The 15,298-nt window shown below is 38.2% G+C and overlaps 1 protein-coding gene across 3 annotated transcripts in view; it reads left to right on the forward strand.

The window, feature by feature from the left end:
- The first annotated feature begins 8,200 nt into the window (after positions 1–8,200).
- The window catches only part of MTMR2 (myotubularin related protein 2), a 118,125-nt gene continuing 111,027 nt past the window's right edge, over positions 8,201–15,298 (forward strand). The window contains exon 1 of one of the 3 annotated variants that reach the window (XM_047824222.1): positions 8,201–8,870. In XM_047824222.1, the coding sequence (XP_047680178.1) occupies positions 8,791–8,870 (80 nt within the window). In that variant the 5' untranslated portion in view covers positions 8,201–8,790. The remainder of the gene's footprint in view (positions 8,871–15,298) is intronic. The other 2 variants (XM_047824223.1, XM_047824225.1) reach the window with 2 other exon arrangements.

Here is a 15,298-nt window from a genome sequence, read left to right on the forward strand (position 1 = left end):
CACTGTGGAAAACCATATGGAGTTTCCTCAAAAAATTAAAGATAGAATTACCATATGATCCAAAAATTCTGCTCCTGGGTATTTACCCAAAGAATACAAAGACACTAATTTGTAAAGATATATGTACCCCTCTGTTTATTGCAGCATTATTTATAATAGCCAAATTATATATATATATACACATATATGTATATATATATATATTCCATTATATATATATAATGGAATGTTACTCAGCCATAAAAAGAATGAAATCTTGCCATTTGCAACAACTTGGACGGATTTAGAGAATATAATGCTAAGTGAAATAAGTCAGTCAGAGAAAGACAATACCATATGACTTCACTCATATGTGGAATTTAAGAAACAAAACAAATGGGGGCGCCTGGGTGGCTCAGTTGGTTGAGCATCCAATTTCAGCTCAGGTCATGATCTTGCAGTTCGTGAGTTCACGCCCTGCATCGGGCTCTGTGCTGACAGCTCAGAGCCTGGAGCCTACCTCAGATTCTGTGTCTCCTCTCTGTTCCTCTCCTGCTCACACTCTGTCTCTCAAAAATAAATAAAGATTAAAAAAAATTAAAAAAAAGAAACAAAACAAATGAACAAAGGAAAAAAGGAGACAAATCACAACACAGACTTTCTTTTAAAGGTTTATTTGTTGGGGCGCCTGGGTGGCGCAGTCGGTTAAGCGTCCGACTTCAGCCAGGTCACGATCTCGCGGTCCGTGAGTTCGAGCCCCGCGTCGGGCTCTGGGCTGATGGCTCAGAGCCTGGAGCCTGCTTCGGATTCTGTGTCTCCCTCTCTCTCTGCCCCTCCCCTGTTCATGCTCTGTCTCTCTCTGTCCCAAAAATAAATAAACATTGAAAAAAAAAATTAAAAAAAAAAATAAATAAATAAAGGTTTATTTGTTTATTTTGAGAGAGTGGAGGGAAGGGTAGCGAGAGAGGGAGAGAGAGGATCCCAAGCCGGCTCCGTGTTGTCAGCACAGAGTCCAACGCTGGGCTCCATCTGATGAACTGTGGGATTGTGACCTGAGCCAACATCAAGAGTCAACCTCAACCTACTCAACGCTCAACCTCAACGCTCAACCTATTAAGCCACCCAGGCACCCCCCAAAACACAGATTCTTAACCATAAGAACTGATGGTTACCAAAGAAGAGAGTAGGAGGGAGGATGTATGAAATAAGTGAAAGAGATTAAGAGTATATTTACTATGATGAGCCCTGAGTATAGAATTGTCAAATATTGTACACATGAAACTAATATAACACTGTATGTTAACTATACTGGAATTAAAATAAGAAAGAAAGAAAGAAAGAAAGAAAGAAAGAAAGAAAGAAAGGAAGGAAGGAAGAAAGAAAGAAAGAAAGAAAGAAAGAAAGAATTTTGCATGCATATTATATTGCTGTAATGAATTTATGAAATATAGCTTTCTTGGGAAAATGCACAGATTACAGGGTGATTTACTCAAGTAGCATAATTTGCCAACATCATTTGTTTTCTGGAAATCTGGGAGAGGACCATTAAATATATGGTAGGTGAGTTCTAAAACTCCAAATTAAAACTAGACTTTCAGACTAAAGAGGAATTTAACTAAGAAGCTTATAGAAGTACACAATAGCAAAGGAAAGTTTATGGCCAATCCCTAATCAACATTTAACTGAAAGGATTGTCATGAGAATTGCATGAATTTTTCATGAAAAATCACAGCATAGTGTGATTAAGAAGATGGGCATCAGAGTGAAGTAGCCCTAAACTCCAGTCCCATTCTGCTTCGTGTGACCTTGATATTTAAACTTCCAAGGCTTCAGAATTTTTTTCATCTATAAAATAGAGATAAAAATAATACCTTAACAATAAGATTGCTTAGAATTCATGCTGAACCACTTCACATAAAATATACAAACTTTGCAATTATTTAGTTCCATTTACAATGAATCCTTGACAAATGTTATGCTCTAATTTTCATAGGTATTACATACACATACATTACAAACTCCACAGAAAGTGTGATTTTCACTTTAAACAGTCTTATACATTTTAAAGAAATTAAAAGGGAAAATATTCTTACATTTACCTAAATATTTCCCATTTGTTTTACATTTATTTATTTTTGAGAGACAGAATGAGACAGTGTATGAGTGGGGGAGGGGCAGAGAGAGAAGGAGACACAGACTTGGAAGCAGGCTCCAGGCTCTGAGCAAGCTGTCAGCTCAGAGCCTGACAAGGGGCTTGAACCCATGAACCATGAGATCATGACCTAAGCTGAAGTCGGACACTCAACAAACTGAGCCACCCAGGCTCTCCAAATATTTTCCATTTTTTATCTTCCTTTTGAATGTCCAAGTTACCTTTGGTATCATTTCTCTTTAGCCTGAAGAATTTTCTTTAGCAAACTTTGTATTTCTATTGGCAACACATTGTCTTAATTGTCCTTCATCTATTTTGTTTTTCTAAGTAAACTCTATGCCCAACATGGGGTTTGAACTCATAACTCGAGATCAAGAGTCACATGCTCTAACAACTGAGCCAGCCAGGCACTCCTGTACTTCACCTGAAAATGTGTACTTCACTATCATCTTTGAAAGATGTTTTTGTGGAACCTAGATATATTCTGTTTTGACTTTTCTTCTTTAAGTACTTTAAAGATGTTTCTCTACGGTTTTCTATCATCCATAATATCTGCTGAGAAAACTGTGACTCTTAGAAATGTAGTCCCCCATATGTAATGTGTCATTTCTCTCTTGCTGCTTTGATGTGTTTCTCTTTATCTTTGGTTTTCAGCAGTTTAATTATGATGTGCCTAGGCATGGTTTTCTGTGTATTTATCTTGTTTTGTGATTGCTGAGCACTCGAATCTGTAAATTTATGCTGTTAGATATATTTGGTAGGATTTGGCTATAGTTTTTTGAAAAAATAGTTTTCTCTGCCTAATATTTTCTACTTCTTCTAAAACTCCAATTATTTGCGTATTAGATCTTTTGATATTGTCCCTTGGCCTCTGATAATATATATTTTTTATGATGATGTTTTAAAAATACTCCCTTTTTCATATTGGACAATTTCTATTGATTTGTCTTCAGGTCTCTGACATTTTTATCTGTTAAATCCATTTTGCCATTAGGCCCAGCCAGTAAATTTTTTTTTTCTTTTTCTCAGTATTGTACTTTTCCTAAAGTTTGTATTTGGATCTTTTTTATGTATATGATTCCCCTGCTGAGTTTTACTATCTTTTCATTGATTACAGTATATTTTCCTTTACCTTATTGAACATAGTTATATTAGTTGCTTTTGAGCCATTGCCTGATAATTCCAATACATGTGTCATCTGGAATTTAGCCTCTCTTTAATATCTTTTTCTTTAAGAATATATTCCATTTTCCTATTAGTTTTTATGCCTGGTAATTATTTTTATTTTTTTACTTTTATTTGAGAGAGAGTGCATGAGCAGGGGAAAGGGACAGAGGGGAGAGAGAGAGAGAGAGAGAGAGAGAGAGAGAGAGAGAGAGAATGAATCACAACTAGGCTCTATGCTCAGCATGGAGCCCAAGTGGGGCTTGATCCCATAGCTCTGGGATCATGGCCTGAGGTGAAAATCAAGTCTGACACTCAACAGACTGTGCCCCTTATGCCAAATAATTTTAAACTTTGTACTTGACATTATGAATGTTGTTTTGGTGTCTCTGGATTTGGTTTTATTTCTGTGTAAACTATTGATGCTTTTGTTTAGCAAGAAATTAACTTAGCTTAAAATTGAAAATTTTGACTTGTGTATAGTGGGTAACAGCTCAAATCTTGCTTCAGTTCTTTTATCTGATAGAAGGATATTCTATTTTAAGTTAGTTTATAGTAGCTCTTTGCATTCTGCCTTTGTTTTTCAAAATGAATTAGGGCTTAGCCAAGGATTGTCTCAGTTTATAAACAGAGTTTAAAGTTCTCTGGTTCTGTTTTTTGGGTTTCCTCCCTCATTCTCTAGCTGCCCTGGGCTCCCTTCTCTTGGTTCCTCAGGCCAGAAAGATAGCAGGCTTTCTTGCTTTCTCTTTCTTTCTTCCTTCCTTTCTCCCTTCCTTTCTCTTTCTTTCTTTTTCTTTCTTTCTTTCTTTTCTTTCTTTCTTTCTTTCTTTCTTTCTTTCTTTCTTTCTTTCTTTCTTCTTTCTCTTTCTTTCTTTCCAATATTTTTTTAATGTTTATTTATCTTTGAGAGAGAGAAACAGCACAAGCAGGAGAGGGGCAGAGAGGGAGGGAAACACAGAATCTGAAGCAGGCTCCAGGATCCAGGCTCCAAGCTGTCAGCACAGAGCCCAATGCAGGGCTGGAACTCATGAACCTCGAGATCATGACCTGAGCTAAAGTCAGTGTTCAACCGACTGAGCCACACAGACACCCCAAGATAGCAGGCTTTCTATGTGAATTTTTGCCACCTTGTACCACACCACAATTCTGGTTTGTCCATAGGTCAAAGCCACTCAAAATGGAAAAGCACTCTGTACTGGTCACTTCCTATGCATTTTGCTTCTGTGTACTTCTGTCCAGTCTCTTTACTCCTCAGGGTGTTGTTTTATTGTCTGGAGTTTCCAGCTGTTATCTGTGGAAAGGTCAATCTGTTAGAAGCTTACTTCTCCGTACTAGAAGTGGAACTCTCTAAACCAAAGGAATAAAAAGATTAAATATAAATAATTATAAGAATTATGCATGCTTGATCTCAGGATTATGCTTTTTTTTTTTTTTTGGCATGTATGTTTTAAGAGAAGAATCCCTCTACTTGTCCATTCCTAACCCACGATTTTACTATCTCAAGAGGTTTATTTCCTTATTCTGATTCTGATTGTCTAATAAGCAGCCTTTGATAAGCTGACAGGCAACAAGCCTATAGACCCAAATCAGTGCTACTCAAATACATGAACTACTTATTGACTGTCCATGAGATGAGAGTAGAAATGAGAATACCTGTTTAGAAACATTCATGCAACTTTTATGAAGTAATTTTGTATCTGTTAAATATAAGAAAAATAATTTGGCCTTGTATTTTGCGTGCCTTCAGCTTTTGCTCAAGTTTCATTTATCCAGTAATTAATTTTCTTATATTTTAAAAAGAGCAATAGTTGATGATGGCTTGGAAATTAAAAACAAAACATTGGTTCTTCTCAGAGAGAACTTGAGAAACTCTGGCCTAGATTTCAAATAAGAAAATTACTTTTGGGAAGATCTCAAGTTAACCATTTAATAGGAGAGATTGAAAGAGGACTTCAACTACCTCCATTTTCACTTCAGTTTATACTTTTTAATTGGTCAAGTTCTTTCTAGCATATTTCTTCTTCGTTAAAAAAAAATGTTTATGTATTTATTTTGAGAGAGAGAGAATGAGCAAGAGTGGGAGACGGGCAGAGAGAGAAAGACAATCCCAAGCAGGCCTCACATTGTCAGCACAAGTCACCAACTGTGAGATCAGCCCTGAGCCGAAATCAAGAGTCAGATGCTTAACCAACTGAGCCACCCAGGAGCTACCTAGGTGTGCCCCTGCCCCACCCCCACCTCCACCTTGTTTCTTACTCAGGCAAAAGACCCCATGGGCAAAGCATTCCCTGATGAGAACCAAAACTACTCTCTCAGGCAGTAAGGACTGCTTTGAACCAGCGAGACTCTGCCCATGATTGACTCAAAGATAATGATTTAACCTTTACTGCCCACCTGCACGTACCCACCCTTTGTCTCACACTTTCCTTATATAAACCTGGAAGTATTTTCAGCATTTTGGAGATACTCAAGAGGATATCCTGCGGTCTTCCCAGTGTTGGCCTCACTGAAATAAATTCCTTTCTTGTTTCACCACCAGTCATCTCTCTGCCTTTGGATTTTGTCCACAGGGAGTGGCTGAACTTGGTGTTTGGGACCCCTGGAGCCAGGTGCTCTTGCGCCCTTGTGCCCCAGCTACAAGATGAACCTACACTATAGTTTAATTGTAGCAGTAGTTCCCAAAGACCTGGGATAGGCTAACATGTTCTTTTAAAAGATAAGGAAACTGAGGTGCAGAAAGTCCTAATCAAGGTGACTTCTCTTGGCTATATGACATAGCAGCCAACATGTCAGAAAAAGAATCAAGCACTAATTTAACTTTCAGCTGAGATTCAAGTATTTTTTGCTTGTTGTTCACTCTCAGAAATTACTGCTTTAATATTTAGAAGCAGTTAAATTCAGAGGAAGCACAGATGATAATAGCAAGATCCATTTACTGAGATCCTACTGTGCAACCAACTCTATGTAGGTAAAAACGAGTGATTATGTGGAGTTTTGTATTCCCATTTTAGAGATGAGCAAACAGTATTGGAGAAGCAACCTAATGAATATCATAGAGCAAGTAGGTGCCAGAATCACAATTCCAATTCAGATTTGTCTGGTTACAAAGTCTCTACGCTAACGTTATTGTTCTTTATTAATCACCGGATAGACTCATATACAAATTATGACATCATCAGGCAGATGGTTTCAACTGCTCTATTAATACAGTGATAGAAACAAACTGGGTAATAGAGAGTGCGTGGGTCTCCCATTCAAGGATTCATCGGCATTCACCAAATTTAGATTAGAAAACCTACGTCCAAGTATCATGTGACAATGAGTCAGCATTTTGGAAGGCAGGTAGAGACAGGGAATCAGTAAGTAAATTCTTTTATGAAACACTGTAGATGTTTATGCTTGTTAAGTGTTTGTGACTGCTTATTCTCTTTGACTATTAAAGGAGTACAGTTGAAGACCTCTTTAAAAACTATATAAATATAACTATATAAATATAAACTATCAGCTGCCGTCCTATCCTTGCCAAGCTAGAGAATGGAAGAGAAAGGCAAAGTTGTTTGTGCTTAAACCCATTTTATTTTAGTAAGTATGCTGAACACAAGGTTAGGTTGTTCTTTGGGGGAGTGTACTTGCATGTTAATATTCCACTGGGGCTATACTTTAAGATTTTCTTAAAAAACATCAGTTGTCACTATGAATTAAACCTAGTTTGGGGCACCTGGGTGTCTCAGTTGGTTGAGCATCCAGCTTCGGCTAAGGCCTTGATCTCCGGGTTCGTGAGTCTGAGCCTTGAATGGGGCTCTCTGTTGTTATCGCAGACCTGCTTCAGATCTTCTGTCCCCTCTCTCTCTGCCCCTCCTTCCTGGATCATGGTGTCTCACAAGTAAACAAACATTAAAAAAACAAACAAACAAATCAGTTTAAGTGAACAGAATTCTCTTCATCCTAGCAAGGACTTTTCTTTTTAAATTATTCAGTTATTTTACAGAAATAGTCTTTGCATAATTTTATATTTCACACATGAGGTAACTGGGATTCAGTCTCAATCAGAAAAATTCCTTTATGCTTTCCTTTTTTTGTCCTTCCTGTGTCTTCCGTAACAGAAAATTACAGCAGAACATTTCCCCTTCACCCAGTTCCTATTCTCTTATCACAATTCTATCTCTCTACCCTCCCTTCCTGCTCTGCAGGGGAATTTGTGAGGGCAGGGAAAGATTGTTAGTTTGTCCCCTATCCAACACAACCACATACAATAGTATATAGATGTGTCTAATTCTTTTCGCGCATTTCTTGGTTCCCATTTTCCTCTTCCATACCCCCTTGTGTGTGCCATGGACTAACGCCAAAGCACTTCTCCCCTGCACACTTCCAGACCACACAGACTTTAACCCAAGTTATAGCAGGACTTAAAATTTCTGCTTTTCTAGTGCCTCAATGTTGGGTCGGTGGGGGGAATGGAGATAGTATGAGGAGGATTAATTTTTTCCTACCTGTCCTGTACTTTCTCCACTACCTTTCCCATACCAATCACTTCTTCTCTGCCACCCTTCCTATATGTTCCTGTCCGTTTCTTGCAGCTGTATTAGAAACTGTTTATATGCATTAAAACATTACATGCATCCTAACCTTTACGAAGTAGGCAGTAATACTAACATCCAATATTTGAGTGCTTACTATGTGCCAAAAATTGTTTTAAGCATTTTACCTGCATTAACTCATCTAATCTGTGAAGTCATTAGTCTTCCTATTTTACAGCTAAGGAAGCCGATGTTCAGTGCCTTGGGTTACACTGCATGTAACTGGCAGGGGCAGGACTTGAATTCATGTCCGACTCACTAAACCAGCCTTTAATCGCTATTTAATAATAATTAGTATTTTCAGCCCCAAATCTGGTGAACACTTTTGCCATTTCGAGTTTCCTCATCCTTTACGTTCCCGTATGTTCTTTCTCTTCGTGATCCCCCACGTCCTTTCTGCCCCTTCATCCTACCGTGGGCCGGCATTCCTTTATTACTCCGTCTTCTCACTATCCTTGACCAGCACCGTGCCGGCCTGTCATCCTCATGCCTATCATCCCTGTCCCTTTCTTCCCCGGAGACGTTCATCCCTAGTATTCCCTTATTCCTCTCTCTCATTTCTAAAATTCCCCCTCCTCCCACGGGGTCCTCGTCCCTCCAGCCTCAGGGGACCCTCTCACCCCCGGTACGGCCACCTCCTTTCCCAGGGTCTAGAGGCCGCGCGGGGCACGCAGCGAGCGCACGCAGCGAGCGCAGCGCGTCGGGGCTGCAGTCAGAGGGGCGCCGCGGGGTCCTCCGGCTCCTCGGCGGCCCCCGGGCGCGGTGCAGTCTGGGGGAACATGGCCGCTTCCGGTCTCCCTCCCGGGCCGGCGCTGGCCTGACCGCGGCCCCTGCCCGGCGCACTCCGCCCTCCGCTCCTCCCGCCCCGCAGCGGCGGAGGTCGCTTCAGCCTTTCCCTCCCGCTGCCCCCGCCGCGCCATGGAGAAGAGCTCGAGCTGCGAGAGTCTTGGCTCCCAGCCGGCCGCAGCACGGCCGCCCAGCGTGGACTCCCTGTCCAGGTAACCAGGATGCCCACGGCCCCGCCCAGCGTCCGAGAGGGATGGAGAGGGGCCGGGGACCCGCTGGATGGTGCCCCATCTCTCGGACTGTGCTTCCGAAGGCTGCGCCGAAATTCCTTCCCTGGGACTTGGGAGCCACTTCTTCCTCCCTCTTTGGAATTTAGAAGCTGGGAAAAGGGAGGTTAAAACTCACTGCCGCCTTATCGGTGATTCTCCCTTTCGTGCAACGATCTCGTTTCATCCCTGGTTGAGGCAGCCCCAGTTCATTAGTTTCTCTTGTTTCTCATTCCATCTCGAATTATTTTTTTTGGACAGCCCTTCCCCCAGCCACCACCCCTCATTTCCTCTCCGCCTGTCTTTCTTTACTATTTTCAAAACCATCCTCCAGTCTTTCTTCCGTCTGTCTGTATGTCTTTGATTTTTGGATTCTTGCCCACCCTTTCCTCTTTTTTTCCATCACTTCACTTCCTTATCGCTTTCATGATTTTCCCTATACTCTGAGCACCCGCCACCCTTTTCGTTTTAAAAATGTAAATAAAAATGCCAACTGTACGTCTCTTTTCTAAATCTTACAGCTGAAAGTCATTATCTAGGAATCTGACTAGTCCTTAACCCCGAGTGAATAATGAGTGGTAGTTTTCTTTCTTGGACTACCGGTTCTCCTGGTTATTTCTCTTGTACCAGATGGGATTTTTTTCTCCCTGGAATTTTGAGGAGGACTTTAGTCCTCTGTAGTTTTGCAGACAGCTGTTGTGAATATTAACTAGACATGTTTTCGGTGAATTTTTTTCCTTTGGTTTTAAAACAGTGATTTAAAATTTCGGGAAGAAATAATAGAAGACCTGTGTATATTATATATCCATAACAAAATAAGGTTCTTTTCCATCGAAAAAGTCTAATTGTTATTAGAGAGTTATTAGATACTGATCTGCTATGTGAAAACATAATTTTCATTATCTTCTGAATAAACTGAAGTTTCTCTCTTTTAATTCGTTTTGGGGTTTCACTAAATACGGGTGATACTGCTGTGTTTTCCTATTACTGTTCAGATCTCATTGGGAAATGATTAGCTGATATCATCATTATAAATTAAGATTCTCTTCCGAAAGCATTCATAGCAGCCTACCCACACCTTTTCCAGAGTTCTTAACAAACACAGTGTAATTGCTTAATTGTCTTTTTTATTAGGCTATAAGCTACTGGAGGACAAGGACCTTACTCATTTTCTTATCTCCAACATTTAACAGAGATGCTGTGTGTCAGAGGTGCTCAACAAAATTTTTTTTGAATTTGTAGATTTAATAATTTTCCAGGAGAGAAGAATTTTTCTTTGCATTCAATTACATATATTGTACATTTGTTTCAAGTATTTTTAAAATTTTATGTTTATTATTCTGAAATTTAGAAAGCTGAGGATTTAAAATTAAAGAGAAAACAGGTTGGAAAATTATATTTTATAGGAAAGTTATAAATGACAGCTATGGTTCAGAATAGAATGTAAAGAAAACAAATGAGGCAACCAGTAATCTCACCCAAGTAAGAGGATTTAGAACCACAGGAGGCAGCATAGTCTGTTAGAATGAACAATATACTGGAAGTTAGGAACTCTTAAAAGTCCCTGGCCCAGCTAGCTCTTTGGCTTGTATCATAATCTTTCTACTCTACATTTTCTCATCTTTCAAAATAAAAAAAATTGGTCTAGAAAAACTGTAAGGTCTCTGGGTGCTCTAAAATTCTATCATTCTTTATCTTAATGACAACGATTATTAAGATGCATTCTTATCAACTACTAATTCCCTTTACAAATACTCTTTGTTAACAGATTTTTGAAATTATACTAAGTAAATGTCTGTTATTATTACAAATTAACGTACCTAATTATGCCACTTAAGCACATTTATTGCCCCCCCAAAAGAAAGCCCAGTAACTTTAACGTTTATACATACATTTTAAGTTTTAATTAAAGAATTGTTTATTTTTATTTTTTTTAAAATTTTTAATTTAATTTAATTTAATTTTTTTAATGTTCATTTATTTTTGAGAGAGAGAGAGACAGAGTGTGAGCAGGGGAGGAGCAGACAGAGAGGGAGACACAGAATCTGAAGCAGGCTCCAGGCTCTGAGCTTCGAGCTTCTAGCACAGAGCCTGATGCGGGGCTGGAAATCGCAAACTGTGAGATCATGACCTGAGCCGAAGTCAGACACTTAACCGACTGAGCCGCCCAGGCGCCCCTTAATTAAAGAATTGTTACTGACAGATGAATATGAGAAAAGTAACTCCTTGAAAGAGTTTTGACTGGAATATGTTATCCTCATTCTCTCTGGAAAAAATATAAGTATGATCTACTTTCCATAGGAGAATGCCAGCTTTCATTCCTCTCCTCTGGAAAGTAGAAAAAACTAACATTTATTGAGTGTGTGCTAGGTAGAATTCACCCTGCTAAATTTTTTCATATCTTTTATTTTATGAATCATTACACTTGTTTGATCAGTGTAGAATAGCTGCATTGGAGACACTTGTTAGAAAGCTTACATTTAAACTTAATCTAGGCTAACAATCAATTGTAGGTGAGTCTAATACAGAGGCAAGGTAGACAACCATGATTAGAATAGCTATGCTAAGTGGCTATCCAGTAGCTTAAATTTTTACTTTGATAGGTTATGGTAAAGCAAACCATCAATGTTTGGACTGTATTATCTCAGCCTTTTGCAGAAACGTTGCCCTTAAAGTGTAGTTTATTTTTATGGCTTCTGTTTTTTACAGTTAGGACATTTTTAATTTCATATTTTCAATTAGAGAATTGCTATGTGAATTTTTTTGTTATCTCCCATACAATAATAGTTTATATGTTCAATGTGTCTCCTATGTCTTTTCCAGACTAGACAGACTGACACAGATTTCTGCTGAGTTTGGCTCCAAGAAAAATTGTTTATGTAAAAAATGTATGCTTCCCATTTGTTTGAAAATAGAAACTATGTAACTGCATCTTTCTCTTCAATTTAGCAAAAAGATTTCAGTCAGATTTGTAACTGAAGTTGGTAATACACCCCTCTCTAATTTCTTCAAGTACTTCTACTATTAGATGAATTCAGTTTAAGTATCATGTTATATTCAAATGTGTTATTTTGTAAGTTTTTTAATGCTTTTCTGGGATATCGGGGTAATATAAATCTGAAAAATAATACACTAGTCTTTCTGGTTGCCCATTGTTTTTGTGAAAATGACACACCATTGCAGTGGGGTGACTGGCTCTTGTGGGATCTGTAGTTCACACTAAATGCATGTTGAATCTTGATATCTATATCTACCTATCTGTCTGTCTATATCTTTAGTCATCTCAGAGTTGCTATTGCAGCTCTAGGCATTGCCTTCTAGGTCATAATTGACTTGATACTTTTTGGCCAGAAAAGAGTGATTTTATTTTTCATATGATATCCGGATGGCAGTTTCCTAATCAGCTATGGTCATGTCGTCTTGCATCCTTAAAAAAAGTAGTGTTCTTTGGTGTGTCTTGCTTGGAGTTGCTCAACTTCAGTAGGCTGTTCAGTAGCTCTTGTATATTCTGCTGTTGTCCATTCTTCAATGCGTCCAGCTGATAGAGAGCTGGGAGCAAATTCACTTCAGCACACTGACAACCTGGCTGTATTCCATAATTTAATTCTTGCTGCTCTTTCTCTGATTCTTGACATAAGTATGACTTATACAGGATAGAGTTAAAACAAGACTGTGGGCTAGATATGATAGCTAGGGTAGGCCTGTGCCTTAGAATTGTATAAATTATGCAGCAGGATTTGACACTATCCTGGTAGTATTCTGCCTTCTTAGTCTGGTTTTCCATTTTTTTCAGTTTGTACGCTGCTATAAAATGTACTGCTTGAGTGGGTTTCTTTGATTATTTTTTACTATGCATAATCAAATGCTGACACATGTGATGCCAAATAGGTGCCCAGTGAATGTTTAAATAAAGAATGGTTGAATGTTCATTGCTCTTCTATATGTTGTGTCCACTCAAAGGATTAAAAAGGGTTTTCTTATGTTGAATTTGGCCTGTAAAGACACAATTTCAGGTTCAAGCTAAAGTTATTCTTAAATGAAGTCTCTTGACACACGGAGCTGATTTAATTGACTACATTATCTTTTCTTGTGCCCAGTCGTATGTATCTTTACAACATTGTGTTCCTGTAGCCTACCTGCTTTTCCATCTGCTACTCTTTATCATTTTGGTTTCTTTCTGTCTAACTTATCTTGTCAGTCATTTTATTTAATGCCTATTTCTTTCATCCTTTATATACCCTCATGCTGGGCACCACTTGTTCGTCTCAGATTATTATGGTGTATAAGTTGATTTCTAGTCTATAAATTCATTAGCATTTATATTTACATATTTATATGCACATATTTACATTTAGCTTAGATAAAAATCAAAGGGTGGCACCCAGAATATACTCAAAAAATAGCCTTCAACTAATTACATTTTTAAGTTACATGTCTTCCTTTAAAATTACCATCATCTGAAAACAGCAAATCCTGGATTTCTGTTTCCATGAGTTTTGACGGTACTTATAATCTGAAAAGGGAGAAAAGTTTTTGAGATTTCTGAGACACATTTTGTTGTAAGGTCTGATCTTTAGTTTCAGCCTCAAGGTCACTTAGAGGTAATATGTTGGTAGGAAATATGCTTTAGGGTTGTTTTCCAGTAGTGGTGATGGATTTGTGTCCAATCACACATTCTTACCCACTTCCTTGTGACTCTTGGCATGTCTTCGGAGGCAGCTGACCAGGATTAGTGGTAGAAACTCACTGTGGAACTTAGTGAAACTCACAGGTTGAACTTCGAGCCTTGGCCATATAATTAGCACTTTGTGTCAGACATTAAGTGTATTGGTCACTTAAAAATTACTTATTTTGGATTTTATTTTTCCAGGACCCTAAAAGAACTTTAAAGTTTTGTCAGAGGAGATCCAATATTATTGTGAACTAATCAATAATTACTGTGTAGATTTTTCTGAAAGAGCATTTAAAAAGATTAATTACTAGTCAAAAGTATACAAGTATACTAAAGCTGAGATTGGGTCCCCTATATGTTTTCTTTCCTCTTTATGCTATCATCAGTAGTCTTCTATTAATGTAGACCATTAGTTCCCAGATCAGTAGCATCAGCATCCCTTGGGGATTTGTTGAAAATACAGATTCCTTGGTCTTACCTCAGATCTAATTGGATAAAAAACTCTAGGGGTAGAGCCTGCGGTTTGTTTTAATATGTCCTCCAGGTGATCCTAAACTAAAAGTAAGAGTTTGAGAGCCACTGCCTTAGGTCTTTTACTAATTGTTTTCTAGTAACTCCATCAGTATTTGCTGAAATAGACTAAGTTAAGGTCTGTGTTACGGCTACCATAAGCCTATTACTTGACAGCATTTTTGTACAAATATTGATTGAAGTAGTGGAAGGTAAAAGTCATCTTTTGTGAATTTATGATATCTAATTTTAGGAAATTTCTTGAGGGTTTTTTTTTTTTTTCTCAGCCATGAGTAACACATCAGAAATACGTGTTTTAGGCCTTTTCTTAAAAATAGGTCTTTGGTAAGATACATTAGGGGTAACATTAAAAAAATATATTATGAAGAAGTAATTCCAGGAAACCATCACCTGAACCAGTGAAGTCTGGATTACGCCCAAGGGAAGGAAATAACCCTGATACAGATGTCCAGAAAGCAGTAAGTTTATTTTGTAAAGCTGCCAAGTTCATGCTATTGTATTCAAAATCACCAGGGCCAAAGGTTGTATGTGGTTCAGGACTTGACCAGTGGAAATTCTCTAGATTTTAGTAGAGAGTATTTTTTTCTTTTTAAGAAAATTATTTTTGAATAGGTAAAGCACTTGCCATCTTTGTCCTATTGTTTGATTTAGTTAAATCTATGGATAGGATTGAAAACTATTGAGAGGTTATAATTAAGGACAGGGAGTGATTTTATAAGCCTGCTTTCCACAGGAAATCAGGTTAAAAATGGAAATATTGGGGGAAAAAAAGGTTGGTACAAGATTATTAAAATGAAAGACACTGGTGAAGATGCCCTCTTAATGAAAATAATAACCTCAGTTCACTTTCCTGTAATTCTATTACACAGAACTGATTGTGCTGTCCTTCTTAATGTGTTTCTGTATATGTACCAATGCTGTCATCACTATAGACTGCTAATGCATCAACTTTGTAGTTCTTCCCCTGCCCAAGTACTTAGTACTTACTGTGGCAATACTCGCTGATGACTTTTCATTCTTTCAGAGACTCTTACTGGATGTGATTATCTCTTGGGCTCTTTAAATACTTTTTAGTCTATATTAAATAAGGGCAGATGCTATGTTTTCAATATAATAAGAATTAACTTTTAAAATATGTTTCAGGGGTGCCTGGGTGGCTCAGTCTGTTAAG

The sequence above is a fragment of the Prionailurus viverrinus genome, chromosome D1, assembly GCF_022837055.1.
Source record: "Prionailurus viverrinus isolate Anna chromosome D1, UM_Priviv_1.0, whole genome shotgun sequence".
Lineage (NCBI taxonomy): Eukaryota > Metazoa > Chordata > Mammalia > Carnivora > Felidae > Prionailurus > Prionailurus viverrinus.